At 42.7% G+C, this 25650-nt stretch overlaps 2 protein-coding genes across 6 annotated transcripts in view; both read right to left on the reverse strand.

Annotated features, from left to right (window-relative positions):
- Positions 1–3563: 3563 nt before the first annotated feature.
- On the reverse strand, positions 3564–9383 carry DYNLRB1 (dynein light chain roadblock-type 1). Its single transcript, XM_069034162.1, has 4 exons — positions 9198–9383; positions 6599–6674; positions 5113–5280; positions 3564–4060 (listed from the first exon to the last, which is right to left on the reverse strand). The coding sequence occupies exons 1-4, from the start codon at positions 9366–9368 to the stop codon at positions 4017–4019; spliced, it is 459 nt and encodes a 152-aa protein (XP_068890263.1). The 5' UTR covers positions 9369–9383; the 3' UTR covers positions 3564–4016.
- Positions 9384–11784: 2401 nt separating this feature from the next.
- The window catches only part of ITCH (itchy E3 ubiquitin protein ligase), a 58983-nt gene continuing 45117 nt past the window's right edge, over positions 11785–25650 (reverse strand). For 3 of the 5 annotated variants that reach the window (XM_069033815.1, XM_069033816.1, XM_069033812.1), the window contains 11 exons: positions 25066–25138; positions 23612–23683; positions 22921–23009; positions 22112–22271; positions 21686–21819; positions 19442–19582; positions 17633–17753; positions 16588–16692; positions 16260–16356; positions 15827–15899; positions 11785–15165 (listed from right to left, as the gene is read on the reverse strand). In XM_069033815.1, the coding sequence (XP_068889916.1) occupies positions 15066–15165; positions 15827–15899; positions 16260–16356; positions 16588–16692; positions 17633–17753; positions 19442–19582; positions 21686–21819; positions 22112–22271; positions 22921–23009; positions 23612–23683; positions 25066–25138 (1165 nt within the window). In that variant the 3' untranslated portion in view covers positions 11785–15065. The remainder of the gene's footprint in view (positions 15166–15826; positions 15900–16259; positions 16357–16587; positions 16693–17632; positions 17754–19441; positions 19583–21685; positions 21820–22111; positions 22272–22920; positions 23010–23611; positions 23684–25065; positions 25139–25650) is intronic. The other 2 variants (XM_069033814.1, XM_069033813.1) reach the window with 2 other exon arrangements.

Genomic DNA, 25650 nt, shown 5'->3' on the forward strand with positions numbered 1-25650 from the left:
GAAAACAGGAGTGAACACAAAATGTTAGAGGATTAAGTATAACCTTGGCAAAAAACAAAATACATGAAAAATGCATCTATGAAAGAACTACTCCGATGATTGTATCACCAATTAAAAGAAAACTATGTTTAACAAGAATTGAAGAAATTCTTGTTTCCTTGTTGAGTTTACCCAAGAAAGAAAACACTTTCATGGCCAATATAATGGATTTTCCTTGACCAAGCAGTAGTTAAACAAGCACATACTGGTAAGGAAGTATAAACTCTTCAGATTCACTTTCATAATTGAGATACAAGTAGAGACATTAATCTCTGATAGAGGTCCTGTTAATCACAGAATACCTAAGGGAAAGCAGGAATGTTGAATCAGACATGGCAAGTGATGAACCTTACAGACTTCATCCTCAGGCAAAGTGTGAACCTCTTTTTGATGAGAGGAATGTGGAAGTCTTTCCAATTTAGTGATGTGGCCCCTGTTTTCATCCATGCAGACCTCATTGCAGGACTGGGGCCATAATTCCACAAAATATTATTCAGACATCTGGAGAGAGAGAAAAGACCCCATTTCATAGGAGCTCTGGGGCTTCTCAGCATGTTAATGTACTTACAGAAATGGGATATGGATCAAAGAAGTTTTACTTGTAATACAGCAGAGCATGATTTATACAGTTCTTCCTTCAGCCCTCAGCTTCTCGAACAATCCCGCACACATTAATGCCTCTCTTGCCTGGTCTCACTCATGTCATTGGCAAAACTCCTTATTTAAGGAGATGCATTTCAGATCCAACCCCCCCCGGATCAGTCAAAGGTTTAAGGCACCAGCGAGCTCCTAACATGACCTGGAATCAACAACGAGCTTCCCGCATGCCATCAGTCCTCAGGGTACCACCACCGACAATGAGCAGCACTCCGGGATCTTGTGAAACCACCCAGCGAGGGAAATCTCCCTGAAGGAGATCCTGTAGTGCTGGTAAAGGAAGTGTATTTTTGTTAACAGACCTGTGTTGATGCTCGGGCTCCTGCTGGCCAGGGCAGTGTCCGAGCTCCTACCCCTGCACCCCCTGGCTGCTGCTGCTTCTCCTGCAGCTGGTGAGTCCCAGGGAGCTGCTGTAGCTCTGCTCACTTCAGCCCAGCCTCTCTTGGTGAGAGATCTTTGCCTTTGTGCCCTAGAGAAGTAGCTAAGACGAGATCAAACATAAATCACGGACTGGTTTGGGTTGGAAGGGACCTTAAAACTCATCCAGTCCCACCCCCTGCCATGGGCAGGGACACCTTCCACGATCCAAGGTTCCTCCAAGCCCTATGCAACCAGGCCTCAGACACTTCCAGGGATGGGGCAGCCACAGCTCCTCCGTGTCCTGTATGTGAAGGACACTGTCATCAGCCACCTTAGGCAGGGGAAGAGTTACTTGGGAGGGCACTGGAGCCAACACAAGATCCACAGAAGGTGTCTACAAGCTCAGCTTCTACAGTGTCACCTCCACTCCTCTGCCAGAGCCTTATCTCGGCACAGAGGCAGCACAAGAGAACACATCCTTGGGCCTCAAGTGCTGCTGTTCCCAGCCCAGGGCCATCCCCCAAACTCCCTTTCTTTACCTTAATCCATCAGGGTTTGTTTTCCCAGCAGCAGATGCTCCCTCAGCCTTCAGTGAGGGATCAACCAAAACAGACTTTTCCAAGACAGCAAACCAGCCCCAGCACAGAGCAGCTCCAAGGTGCAGGAGGCACAGGCTGTTCAGGCCTCCTGTGATCCTGTCTACGAAAAAGGATGGGAACCATAATGCTCATTTTTCTGCTCTTCCTCAGTTTGGCAGTAGTTTTACCATACAAATGATCAGGCCCAGACTCACAAAGCACAGGACCAGAAACTGAGCTCCATCCATCATTTTTTGACCCTGTTTATGATAAGGAAAGTGAAACCCTCCCCTAACTTACATCCAGGGAAATTACTGCCAGCTCTGTAACCCTCTGATGCTCCTGATCCAAATAAAACAGTCATGTTCCATAGTAACTAAATGGAAGTTGTTGTTCTTCAGCTTCCTTCACCCCTTGCCAGTTTTAAAAAATAAATCTGAATTAACTTTGGATGCTGGTGTAGAGGTGGCACTACATGGCCTAAGCAAGGCTCTGCCCAGATGGATCTGACAAGCTCCTCCAGAATCCAAACCCAGCTTCTAAGAGCCTTTCATTCAAATTCCCGAGTATATTTCATGCCAGGCTGCTCTCAATCCCTGAGAAAAAAAAACCCAAACCAACCCCCAACCCTCCAACCAACCAATACAGAGCAGGAACTCAAGTCATTTCACTGCAAGTTTACCATCTCAACACAACAGAAAAGGGCCATGATCTTTGTTTTGCAACAGGTTATTTATTACTGCTTGTTTTAAATAAAACCAACACTCAGTACTCTCTGTCCCAAGCTCCTGTGACACAAAGCCACTGGTAGGACAGCTATCCTTAAGGAAGTGTCCAAAAGAATGCAGGAGATGCAGATTTTTCACTGTTCAGAGAAGTAGCACTGCCACCTACTTGGGAAAGCCAAAATCCATAAGCAGGTCACCACCTCCAAGGAAACATTTCTCTGGGTTACAAACAACAACAGAGAGAGATCACTGAGGTCACATTTTTCTTCTGCCTTGCCTCATGGTTCAGTTATCCAGACTTCAGCTTGCTGGAGGTAATTGTTTTGGGAGGCAGCATTCAATTGTTGGAGATCCCAAGCATTATATGAACTGCTGTGTATCAGGAGCTGCTCCAAAGGCAAAGAAGGATTCCAGACCCTATTCCCTGTTTGGATGGAATGGTTTAAACCAGACAGAATGTGAAGGGAGAAACAGCTCGTGAACAGCAACAACCAACACTGAGTCACAGTGACAGCTGAGACACCCAACACACTGATGCTGCAGGGCTACAGAGCTCAAAAGGCATTTCTGACCTTCAGGGTCATGGCCACCCCCTGGAAGATTAGACAAAGTCCAAAAATTAATGTCCAGGTGTGACAATGCACAGAAAAAGCCCTGAACATGCAGGTTACCTTGAGTATTTGAGTCCCCACACACCCACCCTTTGCTGGGCTCTGAAAGCCACAAGTGCCCAAGTCAACACCAACGTTTTTACCAAAATCTCCAAAGCTGCACTTTCTGGAGCACCCCCCAGCCCTGCTTTTTTTTTTTTTTTTAAGAAAAACTCCATCAAAATAACCCCTTGAGTATTTTGGAGTAACCATGTGAGCTTTCATTGTCCTTAATGGCATCAATAAAAAAATACTAAAGGAAGATAGCAGATCAAACTGGCTACTGAGCTGTGAGAGCGTGAGATTTCCCATGGGTGGCCTCAATTAGCCATGAAATTCTGTCTGGAACAGAGGGAAAGTCGTAGGAAAATGCTACAACACAAGGGCCAATTGTGAGTACACTGCACATGCCCTTGGGCCAAATCCCTGCTCAGAGAAAGCAAGAGACAAACAAAAACAGTCCTAGGAAGGTTCTGGTTTTTGAAGAAAAACTCAGTCAATCATGAGCATACTTAAAATCTTCAGAAGAAAAACACGTAAGACAAAACCAGTCACTGGTGACACTTTTTAATTTGTTATGGACAGACTTTTGTGAAGTAAAATCAACAGAGTAACACAGAACTAGCGGACAGGCAGAGTCATATTTACAGCCATTCAAAACTAAGAGTGTAAAAGCAGAGCTCAGTGGTGAAAGAAGCATAGAAGCATACAAAGAATAGTATTTTTTTTGTTATTATTAGAATTTTTTTATATTATCTTCTTAGCTATTAAAAGAATCTGTTGCATTTTTTACTGCCCAATTCCAACTCACCAACTCCCTCTCAAAACTTGTGATACAAAAAGCGCCATTTTTTCTGTTTGAAGACAACAAAACCACCTGCTTTTATTTTTCCAAACCTTGCTGAAGACACACAGCACAGTTAACACTAATGCTCTATTCTTTACCATTAAATAAAAAATAAAACAGTTGGGCAAAGGGAAAAAACCAGACTGAGTCAGTGTAATCATTCAGTTGGATTCTGGATGACAATCAGGAAATAGTCTTTATCTGGAGAGGAGAAAAAAAAAAAATTATTCTTTCATTCCTGGTATTTATTCACAGAAACAGTAAATTCCAACATTTTTCACGTCTCTCTGATGCACTGTGGGAACTCCAGAACCCTGACATTCATTCTCAATGAGCAAAACAGCCTCCAAGTGATAGATAATTTATTTTATGGGGTTTACTGAGAAAAACTCTCAGCTTTAGAAACTGCATGTTCCCAAAGCAGCTAAATTTAACCCCGTTTGTGCCAGGAAACAACTGGCACATGCCACAGTGGTGCAAGGTGGTCATTGCCCTTCTCTCACAGGCACACTGGGGGCTGCAGCTGTTTTTTCTGGAACACTGCTTACTCCTCTCTTTCCATCCTTCCTGTGGAAATCCGAGGCTGCCTCAGCATGAGCCAGAGCCTGTGTTAAGATCTGCCCTGACCCATCCCTGCCTAGGGGAACTGCCATTCCCTGCTTGGCCTCTCCACCAGCCCCATCCCAGCAGGGAGCATGCAGGGACAAGGCTGAATTCCTGCCACATGAAGGACCTACACTCATCTCGCTGCTTCCCAGTTTGGAATTCAGCAAAATACTGAGGATGTTTCCTGAAAAGAAGGCTGCTGCTGCTGCTGTATTCCATGATTTGTGATTACAGCTACAGTGTGCTCTAATACTTTTCCCACAACTGGAAAATCAGGACTGTCTTTGTTTTATCACTCAGTCCACAGTTCTGAATGGATATTGCTCTCAGAACGTATTTCTTTCCAAATCCTGAGGTTTTATACTGAAAAACAAAGCATGAGAGAGCGCAGCACACTCTCCAGCATTATCTAATACTTTCTACTTTGATTAACACAAAATGAGGGAAGGGATTTGCCACATTCAAACATGACAAAGGAAACTTAGGTCAATGATAAAGCTTTCAACTCTCCAGGAAGCAGAACAGTTTCTTGGAAAGAAGGGATTATCCAATGTGAACCCAAGCAGCAGGCACTCCTTCCAGGCTGACAGTGTCAGTCTCAAGAGAAAACAATCCTGCTGGATTCCCAGATTCTTGCTCTCTCCTACCTGGAGCAACCATGATTTCGTTCTTCTTGGAGCGGATCCGCAGGAACGTGAGGTCGTTCTGGGGATCGATGTCCCGCACGGTGCTCCTGGCCTTCATGATGAAGCTGTGCATGAGGCCGGCGTACTGAATAGTGGTGGAGTTGTCTATGGTGCTCTTGATGGGAATACCTGCAGGAGAGGGACAGCAAGGCTCAGTGACAAACCTCCAGGACCAACCCCGCTCTGGGCATCACCAGGTCCAACCTCGGTTGTCACTGCCCCAGGGGTTAGGAGTGTTCTCTCTGAAGGCAAGAGGAAAACATGAAGAAAAACAAGGTATGAAAAAGCTGAGATGTGGGACCACAGCTGTTTACCTCTAGTAGCATCAGTGCTTTACTTTTGCATTTTTAGTGTTGGAAATAGAAATAAATTAAACAAAAATAATTATCTTTAGAGGAGAGAGGGAATAGCAACGTTGCAGTTTTTTCTCCTGACTGGGGACATCTTTTCCTTTCAGAAATGCTCCCCTACACCAGTTAAATGATACTGAGGTAGGCCAGGTTGGGATCAGTGATCATGAAGGAAATCAGCTGCTGCATCACACAGTTCCAAGGCTGAGGCTCCAACATTCAGCCCTAAGAGGGGGTGCAGTCCTGGGAGGTCCCTGGTTCAGTGATAACCAGCCAGGAGGGCAGACACCCTGTTCAGCCAGAGCTTTCCCTCCCTTCACTTCAGCCACCCATTAGATGTGTTTTCCCACCAAAAGCCAGTCAAACCCCAGCTCATGTGCCAGAACACAGCAGCCAAGTACCAAATCCTGCAGGGCAGAACCAGGTGTGTGTGCCAGTAACTGCAGCTGCAGCACAGAGAGCACAACCCACTCAACCGTCGTGGAAAAGCAGTGAGCAGGAGCCAAACTGCATGATCTGATCTTCAGTATATTCACATGTAGCTACTGTCATCTTTCCTAAGGGTTATTTGTAGGAAACATTCAATTTTAATTGACAATCACACAATTTTGAGATTTTGGGCTGTTCACAGTGTATTCAGAGTGCTCTGAAGAAGTTGCTCTGTTGGACCCTTCAGAGACTCCAAAAAGAGACAACTTGCTGATAAATTCCATGAGGCCACAAGCACTAGGCAATGCTAAAGAACTCAATCTGCCAGGCCAGCAGCATTCTGGACAGGCCCAGCAGCAAGATTTACACCTCATGAGAGCCTCAGTGCTCCTGATTAAAGTTTTCACAGACCCAGTTTCAAACACTGGCATAACTCAAATATTTTGATGCTTTTGCAAATTATTTTATTTCCTAAAATAATGAAGTGAGCTTGCAGAAATGGGAAACCAATTTTCTCTTGTAGCCTGACTACTATCTGCCTCCTTGGGCTCCAGGAAAACCTCTCCCAAAGCCAGACTCTAAGCTAAGTGCAAGTGGTACAAGCAGCAGCCCTCAAAGTGTGTGGCTGGAGTAAGTGATAGGTCAGCAAAGTGAGGCTGACACAGCACCTTCCGAATTAACCACGATGATTCCCTGCACTCCCTTCTGGCTCTGGATTCTCTTCAGTGTTTCCTCCACCTCAGCCTGCAAGAGAAAGCACGAATCAATACAGGGTTACAGCTGCTCTCTGCCTCCCACCAAAGCTTTGGGATAACGTGGCTGAAAACAAAACAAAGCTGCACAGGGATGATCAAACAAACACTGCCTACACTGGTTTATGCAGCCAACTGTCCGTACTTTGGTGCCACCTTTTCTGCAAGAGCTTTCCAGTTATCTTCCATCTGCCTTTCTTCTTCATTCATTTGCGATTATCATCCTGGAACTCCCCTCTCTCCTCCTCCCCAAGCCTCCTGCTGAAGGCTTGCAGCTGGAAGCTGCAGTCAGACTGCTACAATTTAGGTGTCAAACAAAAATAATCTTTGAAAAATTACATGGAATTTATGAAAAATGTAGGGAAAGGATACATTGTGGGTGCAAGATGACCTTCCCTTTTATCAAATGAATGCCAAAAGCAATTACAAATACGATCAGTGAAGGGAAAAACAATGAATGAACACTATTTGTTTATAATTCTGATTCGTGCTGGGATGGCCACAAGTAACCACTGCCAATAATTTACATCTTAAAAAAGGAAAAATGCAAATACAAGCCAAGGCAATAGTCCTTCCTCTTCTTTATAAAAACCATCAAAGGAGGTTTCAGTACCTTCTGCACAACCTTCCTGCTACAAGACACCCATCATATGGGATCTGTAGCAGGGGGAAACCTTCACACCTGAGCTGATTTCCATAGCTGGGTGAGTATTTGGCATTTTTTATTCCCACTAAAAGAGAAACAAGCAGCATCATTCAGATCCTGCAAGGCGGAGTCCCACAGATGTGGTTTAGGAAGGGAGACAGGAATCCCCTGAACCAGGACAGGTGAGACCGACAAGGAGCATTTGGCCAAGGCTGTGTTCCCTGGGCACCTTGAACAACCCTCTCCACTTCCTCCCACAGCAAACGGGCACAAAGACATCGCAAGCCCTGTTCCCTGGGAAGAGACCTTGTCCCACAACACAACACAACACAACACAACACAGCTCAGCCCCAGTACCACCAGCACTTTCCTCAGGGTGCTGTTGGTAACATGACCTGTGGCTCAGAAGAAATGGGACCCCCTGTGCTGGTCTTTATGAAGCAGAAGTTTTTCTGTGTGATCCAGCACAGAAAAATTCAAGTATTTCAACAAAACTCCGGATTATTTCTGAATGCTGGACTATTCTCAAATGGAAGACAAGGGAAGTGAAACAAAGAACAAACTAAAGGGTGTACAAATGCTGAGAAAATATAGTGGAAAAACGTTAAATCTATTGAGAAATTAGGATATGACTTCCTGCCTTCTTACTAGCACTATTTAAGTCCTGATTAAATACTTTCCTTCACAGGACCTTAACAAACCTTTTCAGATGCAAAGCAGCATCCATAAGGGATACCAGTTTTCAATTTCCTCTAACACCTTAGGCTGATCTAACTCACAGGTGGGTGATCTGCTCTGAGTTCACTGCTGCTGACATGGAAGGTCCTGTTCCTCCTATTCCCACTCTGAGGCTTGTCCAGCACCTCCACAAGCCAGTGCAGCTCACCAGACCAACAAAAATAGTACTGAGAAAAAAATTACATATTTAATTCATGGAACAAACAAACCCCATTTTAATGAAGGGCTGAATAACGACAAGAGATAGCACAGAGAGAAAGAGAGATGCACTCTAGGAAAGGAGAATAAACACTCCCTCATCACCATTTTGCTGCTAAAGACCCTCTGCTATATGTACAACAGCAGCCTTTATTTTCCTGCTTCCATCTGGAATACCTGAACTCCTAGGTTTGCCTAAAAAGTACATCTTATTAGGTAATTTCAATTTTCCCTCTGCAACTTCGGTCACCATTTATTTCTTTACCAATGCTGACATACATTTTGATCCCCAAATTTCATCAACATGCAATAGCCAGCAACGCACCTGAGCAGGGAGAAACCTCCAATACAATCACAATGGAGCGAACACAGCCCGGGTTATTAAACAGCCAAAACCAGTCTCTTTTCCCTGACTGCTTCCAGCTTTAGGGATGTGGCCTGGCAGCCGCAGGAAATGCGGGTTTCGCTGTAAGCGTTTTCCCGGCACAGGGCTGGGCTGGATCGGGTGAAGGTTCGGCCTCTCCCCACAGTGACTCAGGGCCGGGCAGGGCCAGGGAAGCCCCTGGGAGGCAGCGCCGGGACCCCCGGGCCGGGCCCGCCCTGCACAAACAGGACCCCGCCCGGGGCCTGACACAGAACCCGACACAGAACCCAACGCGAACCGAACCGAACCGAACCGAACCGAACCGAACCGAACCGAACCGAACCGGGCCGGGCCGGGGCTCCCAGTCCCCGCAGAGCCCTCGCCGCCCGCAGCGGGGTCTCGCCTTTACCCGGGCCCCGCCCGCGGGGCAGCGCCTGTGCCTGAGGGGAGCCGGCACCGGGACCGCCCCGCCCTGCACCGGCCGCAGGAGCCCCCGAGGGCCGGGGGGCACAGAGACCCCCGAGGGCGGCACAGGGGCCCCGCCCGGACTCCGGACAGGCCTCACCCACCATGATCGAGCCGCCGCCTCCGCCCCGTCCCGGCCCCGGCGCTGCCCCGGAAGCGCTTCGAGCGCGGGGCGGGACCGCGCCGGGAGCACCTCCCTGAGTCCCTCGGAGCCCACACAAATCTCCGCCAGCCTCCCGGGGCCGCGGCGGATCGGGATCCCGCTTTAGGGACATCAGGCATTCTGAGATTCCATGATAACGGGTGTGGGGAGCTCTTTCTCCCCCCAAATTGCCGTGTCCCCTCAGCTGCTGCCGGAGCCCCCCTGGGACACGGGCAGAGCCACTCCAAGGCATGGGGCACCCTAAAACCCTGGGACCTCCCTGCCACAGCCCCGGGGATCCGTGTCCTGAGGGTAAAGGTGTCTGCCGCCCTGCCCTTGAGAAAGGATCCTTGAGGAACGATCAACTTCCTTGGGGGAAGGACTGGGGATGACCCACAGTCTGATGGCAAAACAAAAGCACTGAAGAACTGCATCCCGGATAACCTCAGCTCTGTTCCACACACACAACAGCAGCATCTGGGACTTTCCCCTCCTCAGGCTCTGCTAGAAGTGAAATAAACGGTCCCAGAATGGTTTGGGTGGGAAGGGAGCTTAAAGCTCATCCCCTGCCACCCCTGCCATGGGCAGGGACACCTTCCACTGTCCCAGGCTGCTCCAAGCCCCAATGTCCAGCCTGGCCTTGGACACTGCCAGGGATCCAGGGGCAGCCCCAGCTGCTCTGGGCACCCTGTGCCAGGGCCTGCCCACCCTCACAGGGGAGAATTTCTTCCCAATATCCAATCTAAACCTACTTCTTATCAGTTTGAATGCTCCATCTTTCAGGACCACGACCCCAGCATCAGCAAACAGACACTGGGCTCCCACCGAGCTCCCACAGCAGTCACAGTGAGCTGGTAATTGAGTGAAATGTAAAACATGTCCTCACAATGTGTTTTTAGATTTTTTTTTCCTCTCTGGAAGCCAGGATTTGACACAGCAGGTAAGCTCACAGAGCCTACTTTCTCCTTAGAGAAAACAAGATTTCTGCAATGAGCCCTGTCATTTGTGCACTGCTGGGCTGACAGGCTGAGAATGAACATGGGAACAGGCATTGCCAGAGATGAGGAAAAAATCCTTCTTTAGGATCCAAGAGATATGGCTATTTCCTCTTCTAGTGGCTATTTGCAACTCTGCAACCTAATTCAGTTAAATTCTAATCTCTCTTACCAGTCCAGCAGCAAGTTTCACAGCTTGGCTACAAGACCTCATTTTGCCATGGATTGATTTAACTTCCAGTCCCAGCTGTGATGGTAAGATTTGGGCAATAGTAAAGCTGTGGTTGATAATTTGGGCAATAGTAAGCAGCGCACAGCTGCCATCAGACACCCAAACCAAACATGGGTTTGTTTAAACAACCATTCCCATTTTGCCATGAACAAAACCAACACCCCTGCCCAGGGCTGGTGCTGACATTAGCACCATCATCATCAAAGCAAACAGAAAAGAAAATGCTGCAACTGAGATGTACATTTATCATACATATTGTATTGTACCTATTGTGATTAATTTTTGCCTTTTTAAAATAAACTCCAGATGTATGTGAAATACCCCTGTAGCTGTACTCACATAAAGCTGCCCAAAGCAGTGTCAAATTCTGGGTTTACACAATTTACTAGGATGCTTTTAAGTGGTTCCATTCAAAGCTTGGAGGAAGCAACTCCACACCAAAAAGGCAGTCATTATTGCATGTATTTGCCTGGCACAGAAAATCATCCCTGGGATTTGCTGCTACTGATAAAATTGTGTTAACTGAGCCTGTGGGGAACACCTGGGAAAGTCAGCAGAGGGAGAACCCAGTGGGAAGGTCTGCAGCAGGGAATATCACCCTCAGAGAAGGATGACCACTTTAGGGACCATTTGACCAAACTGGACATGACCATGGACATGACCAGGTCCCTGAGACAGAATCACAAAATTAACTAGGTTGGAAAAGAGCTTTGAGATCATCAAGTCTGACCTAAGACCTGACAGGACATCCCATGAGCACTGAGGGAGCTGGAATGTCACTGCAAAGCCCATCTCAATTATCTGGGAAAGCTTGTGGCCATCAGGAGAGGTTCTGATGATGGGAGGAATCTAAATGCCACCTCCCCCCTTCAAGGAGGATCAGGGACACTACAAGGCTGTTGGCCTCATTGGAGCTTCCCCCCCTCCTTTGTGGCACTCTGTCAATCCTAACCACTTGCAGTGTCATTCCTCATTGTAGATATCCCGGCAGCAGTGCCACAACAAGGTGTTACAGCTGTGGCTCCTGCAGAACCTCCCTCCAGCCTGTCTCCCTTTGGCCTCAGCAGCCTCACAGCCCTCACTGGCTCCTCAGGGCACCATCCACAAGCACTAAAAATCCAGGAATTGTGTCCGAAATCTCCTGTTCAATATCCAAAGCAATCAACAACGGTGGATGAAGTCTTGGGAAAGAACTATTCCTAAAGAATCCTAGTGGAAGGACAAGTCCAGGCAGCCTGACCCTCGCCCCCAGGAGCACACAGACAATTCATTTCCTCCTGGATATTCTGTCACACATAAGGAATAAGGACCAGACCACCAGCTCTTTAAGTAGTTTTATAAAAGTATTTGACTTACTGAGATACTGTTACAGTTACCTGAGTATTTGAAATTACAATGCAAGGAAATATTGACAATGAATTTCAGTACAGTATTTTACAATCCAGTGCTGCTGATCCCAGTTTCTACACGAGTTCACTAGAGCACATATACACAAACAGTGATTCTTGGAGAAAATTAAAAGACACCACAAAAAAGGGGGCTGGAGATACCAATATAACAGAGTTGAGATTACAAATCCAGTGCAGCATGTAATAAAATTAAAAAAAAAAAAAAAACAATAAAACACCCCCAAACATTTTTTTACTGTTCTCAGAATAATAAAAAAAAAGTTGTTTTTTTTTTTAAACACAAGCAACTGGATTAAAAAAAACCCTAACTTCCATTCTAGATCAGATAAAGACATGATGTATTTACTGTGCATGTCATTAGTATATGAACAGTACCTGAGCTACTTGTAAAAATAAGGCTTTGTTAATTCTCAGCATTTAATTTTCTCACTTCATTCTCATGAGGGAGAATTCTAAATAAATTTTCTTTTAATACTTGGTAATTAGGATCAATTGACAGTTGCATATGAATGTACATTTGTGACATACTATGAATTTATGCAGCTCAGGTTGCTAAAACAGTTGAAGCAGTGGGAGACAAACTCATTAATCTCTGCTGAAAATCCAATCCACAAAAACCTGTTATCTGGGATAGCAGCTGCTCTGGGCTCATCCCTGTATTGCTTCACCAGATCCCCAGAAAGAACTGAAAAGTGCACCAGTGGCTTGTATTAATTCCTTTTAATTTCTACACAACATGCTGGAAAAATTTAACAGATTTGTTAGTATGCCAAATGCCTAAGGAATCTGAACCTGTGCCTTCAGAAATATTGTCAGTGTAACACTGTAAAGTTGCTTTAAACTTTTTATATTTGGCCAAATCCAATATGTCACTGATTATTTTTCCCTCTCAATGAGCTCTTTATTTCGCAATATTTTTAAATCATATCTGGTGCTTGGGATATCCAGCCCCCTTTCTCCCATCCTGGTACAGCAGAAAAGACATATAAACATGCCATTTAAATTAAAGAAACAATGGAATAAGTGGAATCCTGAACATCAAAAATATATACAAGCAGGTATGTTTTTCCTGAACTAAACATTTCAACCATAAAAATATTCAACAGCCAAACCCTATAGAACTAGGGCTAAGGCTATTTCAATTATAGCTATTCTTTATTTTAAAAATATAGGGCTGACAGCCTTTTGGGTGATATTTATACATGAACAACAGTTCTAGGTTCCCTACACGAATCGTAAAGCAATATGCAGAACACAGACTATTTTTCATAGCTTAATCTTGCATTATCTTGCTTAATTTAATCTCTCTTGTAAATATGTTAGATAACTACATTTCAATGTAAGAATTAATATAAACAGAAAATATATATAAGGCTTTTTTCTGTTTTCCTCATGAGCTGTATACTGTGATAGATCCAAACGTTGTGGAAGTTGGCAATTCTCCTCCCAGTCACACCTGAAGGTGAATTCTCACCATCAATGAAACTTTAAACAAGGGGCATTTCTGTATTATCAGCACCTCTCCCCGGGCCTTCCTTCGATTAAGCCTGACAAGTCCCACCCTCCTGCCTTCCCCAAAGCTTTTATCACTGAGACCTGACACACTTGTGAACTCAGTTAAAACCTGTAGTGTCTTGGTTCTTCTCAGGCCTTAATCAGATTTTCCCTCTTGTGGTTTAGATGGATGAGACAGCAGGAAAGAAATACTCTTTTCCAGACTGAACATTCAGTTTTACACTTTCCCACTGTCCTGTTTCAGCTCTGTCATGTCAAAGAGTCTTAAATGCAGCTCCTGCCCCAGTGCTCTGAGCTGCAGGTTTGCTTTAGTATGTGCTACATGTTATTTCAAGTGTCACGTCTCTCACTGTGGCTACAGCTCATTTCACTGGTGTCTGCCTTCCTCCCTTCAGGGGAAGGGAAAGGGCTGACCAGACCCAAAAAGTGCATTCAGTCTAAAGGAGCAGTAAAATGCAAAATGTTCTTGTAAACCAGAAAAGAATTAACAGATTCTAAAAGGAAATAAAAGATGTTAATCCAACAGGAACTCGCTACAAAAGTTACAGGCTGTAAGTAGCTTAGGGTGAATTAGCTTAGAAACCTCCCCAAAAACTTTAGTTTCAAACTTTATAGAACTATTTACTGATGCTCCGGCTTTCCGAAAACCTGAAATCCGTGTCTGAACTTTCTAATCCTCTTGGCCTCAGCCAGTCTCACACATCAGTTCATCCGCAGAAATGATGAGCAGGATCATTTTCTGAATCCAGTTGTTTTGTGTCTCTTCCTGAGAGCCCAACGAACTCTTCGGAGCAAACTGACTGCAACATGTAGGAAAAACACTGAGGGTAACGTCCATTAACGCTGCTGACAAACATCAGCCTGCAAACAGGAACCTCAATGGAATCAGTGCAATCCCAGCTGGGCTTGTCTTTTGCAAAACAAGTGAAGTACCACAGTGTTAATATCGATTTCAAAGTTAAAACGTGTTACACAGCAAAAGTTCAGAATCCTTAAGAGGGCACAGAGCAGTGTTCCAACAACTTTGGGCAGGTGCCTGTTTTGCTGACAGGAGCAGGATTGGATAAACCAAAGCGAAGCTATGCCCTGGATTTGTGCCACAGTTTGACATCCCCTTAACAGCAGCTTGAGTCCAGCTGGCACATGAGCAGACTCCAGGCAGGGAAAAACAGTCTGGCCACACTTGAGTTAGAAAAAGGAGCTTAAGGAATGGAGCTGCTCACGGCACAGAGGTGGATCCAAGCTGGCTCTGACACTGCTGTGAAGAGGCTCAGGATGCTGCTGCAGCATTGCAGCTACCAATGAACTTCCCAGTGCATCAGTAGCAAAAATGCTACTAAAAAGGAAAGACAAAACTATTGTTAAAAATCTGTCAGTCATTAAGGACACATTCTAATTAATGAATGGTAAAACAAAGCAGAGCCCAAAGCTGTATTAAACCTCTACTTCAGTCATTAGTCACTTGTAGCCATATCTGATTCCGCATTTGATTTCTGAAAGTGCTCAGTAGAATTCCAGAGTTAATGTGGATAACCTCAGGATAACATCCATTTATTTACACATTAGTACTGTTAAATAAATCCAAGTCATTTCTACTTTACAATGAAGTGTGCAACAAGCAGAAGAAGTGAAGAACATACATCGTGTTGAGTTCACATTCTTCAAGGTGCAAATTTCAGCTACTCTTGCCCAAATCCTTCTGTTTCTTCAATTGCAAATAACAGCTTTTCCTTCAACTGCTCATAATTCTTATATGGTGGAAGGTCTAAGCGATTGAAACTGAAAAATAAAAAAAGTTAAGTACTGGTGAAGAATTCAAAAGTAACGAAAAATCCATTATGAATAGGGGTGATTGGAATTTTTGCTGTGGAGATGGATACAGGGATTTATACCCTGAGAAAAGCTGACTACTGATATAAATGTATGTATTTCTGAGGGCAGAGGTTAGGATTCAAGTGCTCATACAATGATAGTTTTGGTTAACTTTTCCTTGGAGGAAAACCAACCTCTAGCTGGTTAATTAGAGTCATCATTCAGATTGGAAATTTTCAATTTGTGTGGTTTTACCTACCACTATCACCCAAAGAAATGAGTAAAGTGACCTTTTCTCTGGGAAGTGTGTGACTGTGGCTATTTCACTAAGGTGTGCAGTCATAACAGCGAATAGTCCCAACCTTGCTAGACAGTACTGTTAATTACTTTAATTGTTCAGTAACATAATACACAAATCCATGGAATGCACAATGAAATCTACTCCAAGCCACATGAGCTTTTCAGAAGTTCAGCTATTATTTAACAAAATAGTTCATTGGTGTAATTTGTGTTTGCTTTCACAGAGTCTCAACTATTTCAGCATATTACCCATTTACTAAAATGTCAAAGCAGACTGTGCTCAGCAAAACCAGAGCAATAGCAATATTCTGGTTTGTTATGTACTCACCAGGTATGACTTCTGGGTAACCAGTTTTCCTTTCCAACTTTTTCGATACAAAATTTTTGGGGTCCATTGCTCCCTGTAACAAATTCCAATAGACAAGGCATAGGTCCAGCTACCTTTGTATCACTATAACACACACCTGAAGCATGCAAGGCTTAAAGAAAGCAGGATTACCATTATTTGCACAGAGAAGGGACATTTGTCTCACTGTACAGCTCTGCCTGGATCAAAGTACGCACGTGGAGAAATGCACCATGAAGCGATTTTAAAGCGCAATAAATAGGTGTAAACATTCCTTCCCTTTTCCATCATAGCTCAAGTATATGCAGGGCTTACCAAACAGCATTCAATATAAGAGTCATTAAAAATGCCATAAATATATAATTTGGTTCTTTTAAAAAGTATCTCCTGCATTAGAAGGGTTGTTAATACATACCCATGAGGTCAGCAAATCCTCCCACTGGCAATCTGCATGTTCCAGTCACAAACTGCAAGAGTCTCATTCTCTTCTCATTATCTATTTCTTTCACAAACTGAAAAACAGTAATTGAAATAAACATTTAGGGATAGATTCAATCTTCAGATTTTCACATGATCACCAGCCACAGATGAACAGTGACGTGGCTGTTAGGAACAGCTGGATTAGCAGTAACAGCTTCTATCTGCACTCTGCAGGTGTGCTCAGTGTTCTGACTATTGTTCACTGAGCTGTAGCTGTGCTCTGCAACTTCTGCTGGTCTGAGAATAAAGCAAAGTCTGCAAACCTGCCAGAACCACATGATCTGCCTGCTGGTCCTGGTGTAGTGCCTGTAGATGGTGTGTCTCTGCCAGTCATTCAGGTCAATTTCTTGCATTCCACAGAGAAGCACCTTTGGGACAGAAAAAAGGAAATAAGCAGAGGAGTACAAATTTCCACTTCCTTCTGTGACTTCCCACACAGCAAAAGAGAACAACTGGACCCTCACTTAGCAGCACCTGCAATAACCATGCACTTGGTTTTAATTTTAAACTTCATCCAGAACTTCTTTAAACAAAGACTGGTGATGGCTCATGAAGTGTATTTGGAGAGGCCACAAATTAGAGAGCATCTCTGTTGTGAAAAATGGAGTAATCACTTGCAATTTTAGGAATAAATTCTTCCCTGTGAGGATGGGGAGGCTTGAGTACAGGTTGCCCAGAGAAGCTGTGGCTGCCCCATCCCTGGAAGTGTCCAAGGCCAGCTTAAAGGGGGGTTGGAGCAACGTGGGATAGTGGAAGGTGTCCCTGCACATGGAAGGGGGCTGGAACAAGATTATTTAAGATCCCAACCCAAACCATTCTGGGATTCTATGTAGACATTCGAGCCAGAACAGTTTATCTTTGCCATACAATTCTTCACTAGGGATGGGATGTTTTGTTTTGATGGTTCTACTTTTTAAACCAAACAGATGCTTCAGAAGTTGTAATTTTGAGAGGTCAAACTGAGAACTTGGCCCAATCTATATGCAACCATCCACTGCATATCTGGTTTTATCTCCCATTCTGTCAAGTTACTCATTCTTTGAACACAGGCGAATCAAAGAATCACAAAAACAAAGTAAGAAATTTCTGCTGACAGAATCTTGGCCTCTAGAAACATCTAAGCTGGCTGCAAAGAGGAAAGTTAAGGAAAACACATTAATCTAATACTATTCCATGAAGGTTCCCACATATTCCCTATAAAACAGAATTGTCAGCCTCAGTAAGTTCTGCTCTTCAGATGTACTGACTGGAGTTTAAGTATTTTATGTGTAATGGCCTGGATCCAGCAACAGCCAAGCAATCCTTTACCTCCAGTTCCTTTGCATCAAAATACTGCAAATACTGTTGTGGCAGAATTTCATTGAAGCCTTCAAAGAAAGCCTGTGTCTGCTCCTCAACACCTCGGGACAGTCTCCATTCTGCTACTAGCCTGGAAAAGAAGACACACCAAGACATTTTAAAGGGCTTATGCTAACTCAAGTCCACATCTTTGCCTATTTTGAGATGAACTGTAAGCCAATTTAAAAAAACATGGAAAGTCTGGAAAGTTCTGGGGATAGAGCTCTATATAATTTTATCAGCAGCCTTTACTCTGTGCAAATGATTTCATTTTTTCTCTAAATTAAACCCTAAGTGTTCAACCATTCTGCTACAGAAGTGTTTTGGACTCAAAGAGGAGGCAGCATCTCTTCACTGATTACATTAATGAGAGCACAGCAGTCCCAAGGTATTTGAAGATTTTGTCTGATATTCTCCCCAGAAATCTCAGTTGTTATCCATGACAAGGTAAAAAACAAGTCAAGCTGTACTGGTGAAGAGCAGCAGGACTGCCAGCTTACCAAGCAGTGACTATGTCCATTTGGAAAGTTCCATATTTGTTTCTGTTAATCATGAAACTTTGCTCTGTGGCAGAAACTCCACTCTCCATTAATAAAAGGGTGAAAAGCAGGCAGGAGACCCGGAGAACCTGAACCCAGGGAGAAGCAGATATTATGCTGAATTCAAGCCTAACCTGTCAGGAGCACTGGAGTCTAAAGGAGAGGTGGCTATTTCTCATTTCAGTCCTAGAAACTTGGGGGACTTAAAGCAGGACTTGGAGTAAGACAAAAGAATCTGAATGAAACTGTAATCCGAGCTCTCCCTGGGTTCCTAGGAACTAGAGAAGAATGATTTTCTGCAGATCCTCCCTCCTGCCAAATGCCAGTATGTTTCTTGTGCAAACACCACCTTTTTTGTGAATTGCTGAAACCTCTGCAGATTTCTCATGCGATGAAAACAGAGCCCATTCCCGACTCCCTCCCCCTGCCCACGGAAAAAACCTTCACAGAACACATCCTAACAAAGAGGAAAATGATTCAGTTTAGTTTGTGCCTGCAATGGGTGATGACTTTTTTTTGTTTTTGCAAGCACATCCTCCAAGCTTTTATGTTGACATTCACACCTTAAATCAGAGCTGCTGTACACTGAGGAAAGAGGGGCTATTTCAGGACAAAGCAGGTCACTGTTCACATTTTTATTCCTTAATCACTCTTAGGCTCCTTCACTCTTAATCTATTGCTTTAAAACATTTTGGTGCTGCAAATATGATCCTTACTTTATGACAATACAATGTATGACATCATTCATACCACTGTTACAACTACAAGACCAGTTCAGATAAAACTAATAGCAATTCCAAGTATCTTTGAAAAATAAGAATCTTCACAAAAGCATCCAAAAATGTTCTCCAAAAAAACCCAACAAAAACCAACCCCTCAAAACTTCAAATGAACCAAAAATGGCTGGCTAGAACATCAGCAGGCTACAAAACAATATAATAATAAACACATGCAACATTTCATGAAATACCTGACATTCACAATTCTTATCATGGTGTTCTGCTAAACTGAGATAACATTAGAAAAAAGTGGACTTTCTTCTAACCATGATCTTTAGGAAAAGTGCATTTTAGAAACTTATTTCTATCAATATTCCTCTTTCAAATATGAGATCCAAACACTTGCCACTTGTTGCCAGCATCAGCAATTACTCAGCAATGCTTTAGGTGACACAGTCTTTTGTTGCTAGAACTCAAGAAAGAGAATGACGAAGTATTTTAAAGTCTTCACTTATTCTTACCTGATGTAGTCTTCTTTATTTTCTTCTGTGACCAGAATGTTGCTACCATTTGGCTTCAAATCATGGCTTTTGATTTCACCTAGTATTTCTTTATCAACAGAAAAAAACATTTCCAAGCCACATTCTTCAATATCATTCTCTCTGGAAGGAAAAAATAGTTTTAAATAACTGTGTTGAGAACTTGCACACAGTAGAGGACGTAAATATAAAGAACCTTAAGGCAGAAGGTTTGGAGCTGAATGGTCAAGATAAGGAAATGCTCCTTACACAATAATTACGGCCTTGCAAGAAGTCCTGAAGTTTATATGTTGATTTATGCTTTTGCAAAGTGAAGAACTGCCTGCATATACAGAGGTTTTCATGACCATTTTCCTCCACAATAAAGTACAAAATCAAGGCATTTACCCTGGCCCAGAACACAGAAATGCCACTCTTGGAAACATGGCTGTGGTTTATCAAGCCCCATGATGCAACTGCACTTCTGAACTTCATCTTTCTGAAATACAGGATACTGCATGAAACCTCGGGTGAGGAGGGAAGGCTTCAGATGAAGGGCTGATTTTATTTCATCATCCACCCCTTTTAAAAAGAAAGCTACATGCTCCAGCTCAGTTTGAGCACAGAAGTTTGGCAGATGACCTCTAAAAGTCCCCTTCCAAACTCAGTCAATCTGTGACATCTTCAAAATTGTGGGAATGAGAAGAACAGCTCCCTGATACAAGTGCCAAGGAATGCTTCCTGCAAAGTTGTAAGATTTGGGTTTTCTGCAAGGAACAAATTTATGTCTGTCCTGACAGACATGGCTCTTCTCCCCTGGAAATGTGCAGTCCTTTCCTCAGGGGTACCTCCAGCAGCACTACAGACAAGCAGGCTCAGCTACCCTGAAGTTTGGGTCTGGACTGGGAGGACTCTGCAGCCCTTGGAGGCCCAAAGGCTTTTGTCCAATTCTCACATCCTTAAGTATTTTTTCAAAGGGGAAAAGCCTTTCCCGGACTCCAGCCTAGAAGTTTTCTATCACTGCAGAAATTGCTTTGAATTAAAATGAAGGCACATTAGCAGCACATCCATGGGGTGCAGAACATTCTACTCTGAAAACCAAACAAAATTCCTATCTCAATTCTTAAGCATCTCATATGCTGCTTTCTCTGCTCCTCAATATTTAAGATAAACCTTCCAAGAATCACCACTACAGGAGATGAAAATCCTGGCTTTATATTTAGTTTTGCATTTCAAAAACCAATCTATTCTCACACCTTCTATGGAGCTTTCAAAGCACGTTTAAAACTGGTCTGTCTTAGTGTGATTCTTAAGTAAAATGTTTTGTCTCTAGTCACAAGAAATAGTAAAAACAATTTACAGAAAAATTAGTCTAACTGAAGAAAAAAATTTACTCAATTTGTCTTTCTTTTTCTTCTAATGTATTTGTTACCTCCTGGCATCCTCCTATGGCAAAATCAGTATAGAATTACAATTGAACGGGTTTTAAAAATGACTTCTTAAAATATCTGTAATACATAATTCCAAAATAACTGTGGTTTAGAAACTCCACATCCTTTTTACTTGCTCATCTCTGGTGGGGAATTTGCAAAGGAGTGGAAGAGGAGGACTCCACAAGAGCATGGACACACAGGTGCCCAGCCACAGAGATGTGGAAGGCTGCAGGTAGGAATGGTCTGGAATCATTAAGCTTGGAGCAAAAATACCAGGACAGCTAGGATTTCTTTAAAGCATTAAATCTTCAATATTAACCTTGAAGTCAAATTGCAAGTGTGACTAACAGAAGAATTATGTGGTAGTAAATAATAAACTACATTTGTTAACTTCGTGTTATTGTAGCACTACACATTTTGTTTTCTAACTAAACCAGGTACTAGAGAAACATTAAATGGATTTTTGCTGATTTCTTTTAATCAGTTATCTGAGAATTCTCAGTCAAATTTACTCAAGCCATTTTATTTGTAACCATGTTCAAGACTGCCACGTCTGTATGTCTAACTAGAATTAATAAAAGCCAACAAAAACATGAACACAAGATACTGCATGAAATATTCAGTGAACTAGAAAGGCTCTGCATTAACAAATCATTCTTTGTGTATCTTAAGTCACAGTAAAAATTCCATACTGCTCTGCAATGTTAGATTATACTTTTCAGTGGGGTTGTTAGATTTTCACCTACTTCCTGGCAGAAGTGAAAACCAAAAACATTGTATTGCTATTTCAAGAACAAAATGAAGTCAAACTCACTTTACCCAGATGAGAGAGTTGTAAAACTCTGGGTCAACAGATTCTAAATCCTTGAGTCCTACTGCCTTGTTTAGGATACGTTTATAGAATGGCAGAGAGAAACCAGTGTCAATGAACTTCCCATGGAACAAAGCCTGAGGAACACAAAAACAGAGAAAATAATGCAGATGATGATTCAGGACTTAAGATGACAATATTCTGTTCTGTTCTCTGTGCCCATGAAATCTGACAGCCAAAGAATTCAACCAACCTGAATATCATGACTACCAATATGCTGAATTAGTTTATTCCAACAGGAGCTACAGCCAAACACCTGATAATTTCAACTCAAAAGTGGATTTTTAATTATCCATCTGATGGCACAATATTTATTTATTTATAGGAAAATTACAGGGCAGACCCTCTTCTTCCTGCTTTAGGACTTACCATGGCAATGAACCTCCCGATGAATCTGAAGTATTTCAGGTGGTCAGGGTTGATGTAAGAGGCTGGGTTTATCTGTAAGCAGTAGTTATCTTTCCCTGCATATTCAAACAGGCAATACATGGGGTTCAAGACTTCGTGTGACAATAGAAAGAACCACTCCCTGAAATCACACAAACAATAAAAACACATTTCAAAATAAATCACAGCAGAAATGACTGCAGCTAACTCATGTTGACTCAGGCCCTTGTTGGCACAGTCTGCCTCCTTCCCCAGAGAGCAGCTGGCCCACACTGACACCAAAGGGAAACTAGAGCAAATTACAAATTAAAATGCAAAGCTGCAATGATACACAACTGTCAGTAGTTTGGATAAAACCCACTCTTATCTAAATGAGCACATTACAAGTCTACCACTGATCTAAACATCCGGGGCTGGGGAATGCCAATTAACATATGCACTTCTCAGTTACATTCCAGTCAAGACTTTGGATTTAAATGTAGATTTCTGTTCATTTTTTCAATAAACTCTACTTTGAGATTAACAGTTGGGTCAAAGGCTCACTTTAGATGAGTAAACTGCATCTCTTTAATCGTGGAGATGATTAAAATCACTCCTAATGCAAACTGAAAATCACCTTATACAGTTTTAAGAGATGCAAACATCTTGCAGAACTGCCTTCCTCAGATGTTCCAAGATAAGAATAAACTTCACTCCTACTGTGAAAGCACTGTAGTTTAAGTATCTGCTTTGGGGAAGCCTTCACATCACTTACAGAACAAGTTATTATCTGCCATTTCAATGTAGTTTACCTTGCCACACCTCCATAATCTAAACCTTCTTCACCAGGGAAAATAACCCATAAACGTCTCCGGAGATCCTGAGGGCTGAAGCTCATTATCTTAGTGAAAGAAAAACAATCAATTCTTTTTAAGAAAACAGCTATAATCACTGGCTAGAATTATTACTATTTTCTAACAAGAACTAGAGCATTTAATAATTTGGAAAAATTTTAACCAGGGTCTACAGAGATTAACAAGATTTTCACTACTAATAATGCAAATAGAATTAATAATTTTTGTTTTTAAAAAAATTAATTACTCATTTCAAGACAACCAGACTAAGATCAACTTAATATATTTTTGTACATAGCCCACACTAGTACAACACACTGGGAGGAAAAATGCAATAACAAACATCCTGACAATGGGGTGCTGCCCTGCCCCGGCACGCTCCTCAAAATTAACTCAGATTTTAAATCACCCTGAGGAAAAACTTAAAAAAAAAAAAAAAATTACCTTTGCCAGATAAATCAGTGCCAGAACTTCATATTTTAACATGATCTTCCAAGTGTGAATGCAGCCTGACTATTAAACTAGTATTTTTTGTTAGCCTGACTTAAAGTAACATTAGCAAGCTATCAAAGGCTCAAAAATGACATGTGACAAGAAATTTAATAACTCCAATTTTCATGCCCATTACTCCCATGTTTTAATACAATACCTGCTGAAACGAGTCCTCAAATAATGTTTTCCTGCTCACTGTGATCTTTATGTGCTGTGGCATTGCCAGTTGCTGAAAGGAAATTTTTTAGAGGTGAAGGGTACAATCACTTAAAGTTTCCACCACTGAGTTTGGACTGGTATTTGTTGTATATATTATAAGGTACAGTTGAATTTTGTTAATTTATATAAAACAAACCCAGTAATCAAGGTATCTGAATTGGAATTTAATCCAAGAACAGATTGCTTCCAACATTACTATCTACAGTGACATGCACACACCTCCAGATGCTGCTCAGAACAGGTTAAATATTGCACTCCTACAAGATACTGGAAAACATGAAGATCAGTAACATACTCTACCTGAGGAAGGGTTTCTACCCCAAAATTTATGAGAGACATGAAGTACCTCTCCTATGAAAAAAGGCTGAAAGAACTGGGATTGTTCAGCCTGGAGAAGCTTCAGGGTGACCTAATTGTGGTTGGAAGGGACCAACAAGAAAGATGAAGAGAGGCTACTGAGAAGGGCCTGGAGCAACAGGACAAAGGGAATGGCTTTCCACTGCCAGAAGGCAGGGGTAGATGGGATATTGGGAGGCAATTGTTCCCTGTGAGGGTGGGGAGGCCCTGGCACAGGGTGCCCAGAGAAGCTGTGGCTGCCCTGGATCCCTGGCAGTGCCCAAGGCCAGGCTGGACATTGGGGCTTGGAGCAGCCTGGGACAGTGGAAGGTGTCTCTGCCCATGGCAGGGGGTTGGAATGAGATGATCTTTAAGGTCCCTTCCAACTCAAACCATTCTGTGTTTCTATTAATTTAATAAAAAATTGAAACATTCAGGCTATACTGCACAAAATTCCAAGTGAAAAATGAGGCTCTCCACTATTTTCAAAGGATAATTCAGTGACTCTTGAAAACTGGAACATTTAAACCTAAGACTTTTTCCTAAACATGAAGTTACTTCATCTCTTTGTATCAAGAGCTTAGAGGACCAAGACTGACACACTGGAATTTGGTATTATGTAAGAGCACCCTAACATGCATCACAGGATATCCTTCAGTGCTTAGACATGTCTGTTGTGTGGCGAATGCCCTGCATTTTCTGCCAGAAGTGGATATTTATACAGAAAGTAGATCGTGTATTAGCTCTAAAAATACTGCCTCCAGATATTCCTGTATTAACAGCAGCAAGAAAATGCTATTCAGAAACCCACCACTTCAAGAAAAGTAGGTAAATCGATGTCTTCCTTTATTCTAAAATGTTTTAAAGCCATAAGTTACGTCGCTTTAAAGCTTACATGAGATGATACAATTCCTGTATTTCCTCCTTCCTAATTTACCTCACCTTTAACCTTAGAGTAGTTTGATTCCCTTTATTGGAAGGCACTGAAGAAGGCATTGAAACCATCTAAGCAAAACCAAAAATGCAAGCAAATATTGCCAAGAAATGAATCCATACCTGACACCAGAATCTGAAATAATGGACCTTGGCCTTGAAATCACGCACATAAGCTATCTGGGGTCCATTGTCTCTGCAACCAAAACGAGGAAAAGAATGAATTTCCAAGTGTTTTTGTAACCGAAGTAAAAGTCTGGGAATGTTTTATTTATACAGCTGTATGGTTTAGCTGGCTATCTAGTCACATTTTTTGATTTTGGGGTGTAATTTCTTGTTTTTAAACTAAAAGAAAAAAATCTTCCTTTGTAAACTGTGGAATGCTTATCAGTACATTTAAAACACTACCTGATCATTAACTGTAAAAAAAGATTCTAACAATAAGGATGTGATGACATTCAGTTCACTTGGGAGATAAATTCTGGTTTTGACTTTATTCTGGTTCCTAAGAAAATCAAAAAAAGAAAGGGTTGGGTCTCTTTAAAAAAGAGAGACTAGTAACTCTCAGGAAGGGATTTGGTCATCAACAGGACAGATGCAGCTTCTCCATTACTCTCAAATACCATTCACTATGTGGCAAGAAGGATTCTGCAGTGTTCAGAACTCTGCCTTCTTCAGGGACTTAGCAGTGAATGAAAAATCCCAGGT

This window comes from Aphelocoma coerulescens, chromosome 20, assembly GCF_041296385.1.
Source record: "Aphelocoma coerulescens isolate FSJ_1873_10779 chromosome 20, UR_Acoe_1.0, whole genome shotgun sequence".
NCBI classification, from domain to species: Eukaryota; Metazoa; Chordata; class Aves; order Passeriformes; family Corvidae; genus Aphelocoma; species Aphelocoma coerulescens.

What these genes read in the sequence shown, in the direction of transcription:
- DYNLRB1 (XM_069034162.1), bottom strand. Translation starts at nt 9,368, where the DNA reads ATGTCCCTAAAGCGGGATCCCGATCCGCCGCGGCCCCGGGAGGCTGGC. An exon ending in CATCGTGGTTAATTCGGAAG is followed by an intron (nt 5,281 to 6,598) that starts GTGCTGTGTCAG and finishes CCTCTCCTGCAG; the next exon opens with GTATTCCCATCAAGAGCACC. An exon ending in CGAAATCATGGTTGCTCCAG is followed by an intron (nt 4,061 to 5,112) that starts GTAGGAGAGAGC and finishes TCTCCTCTCCAG; the next exon opens with ATAAAGACTATTTCCTGATT.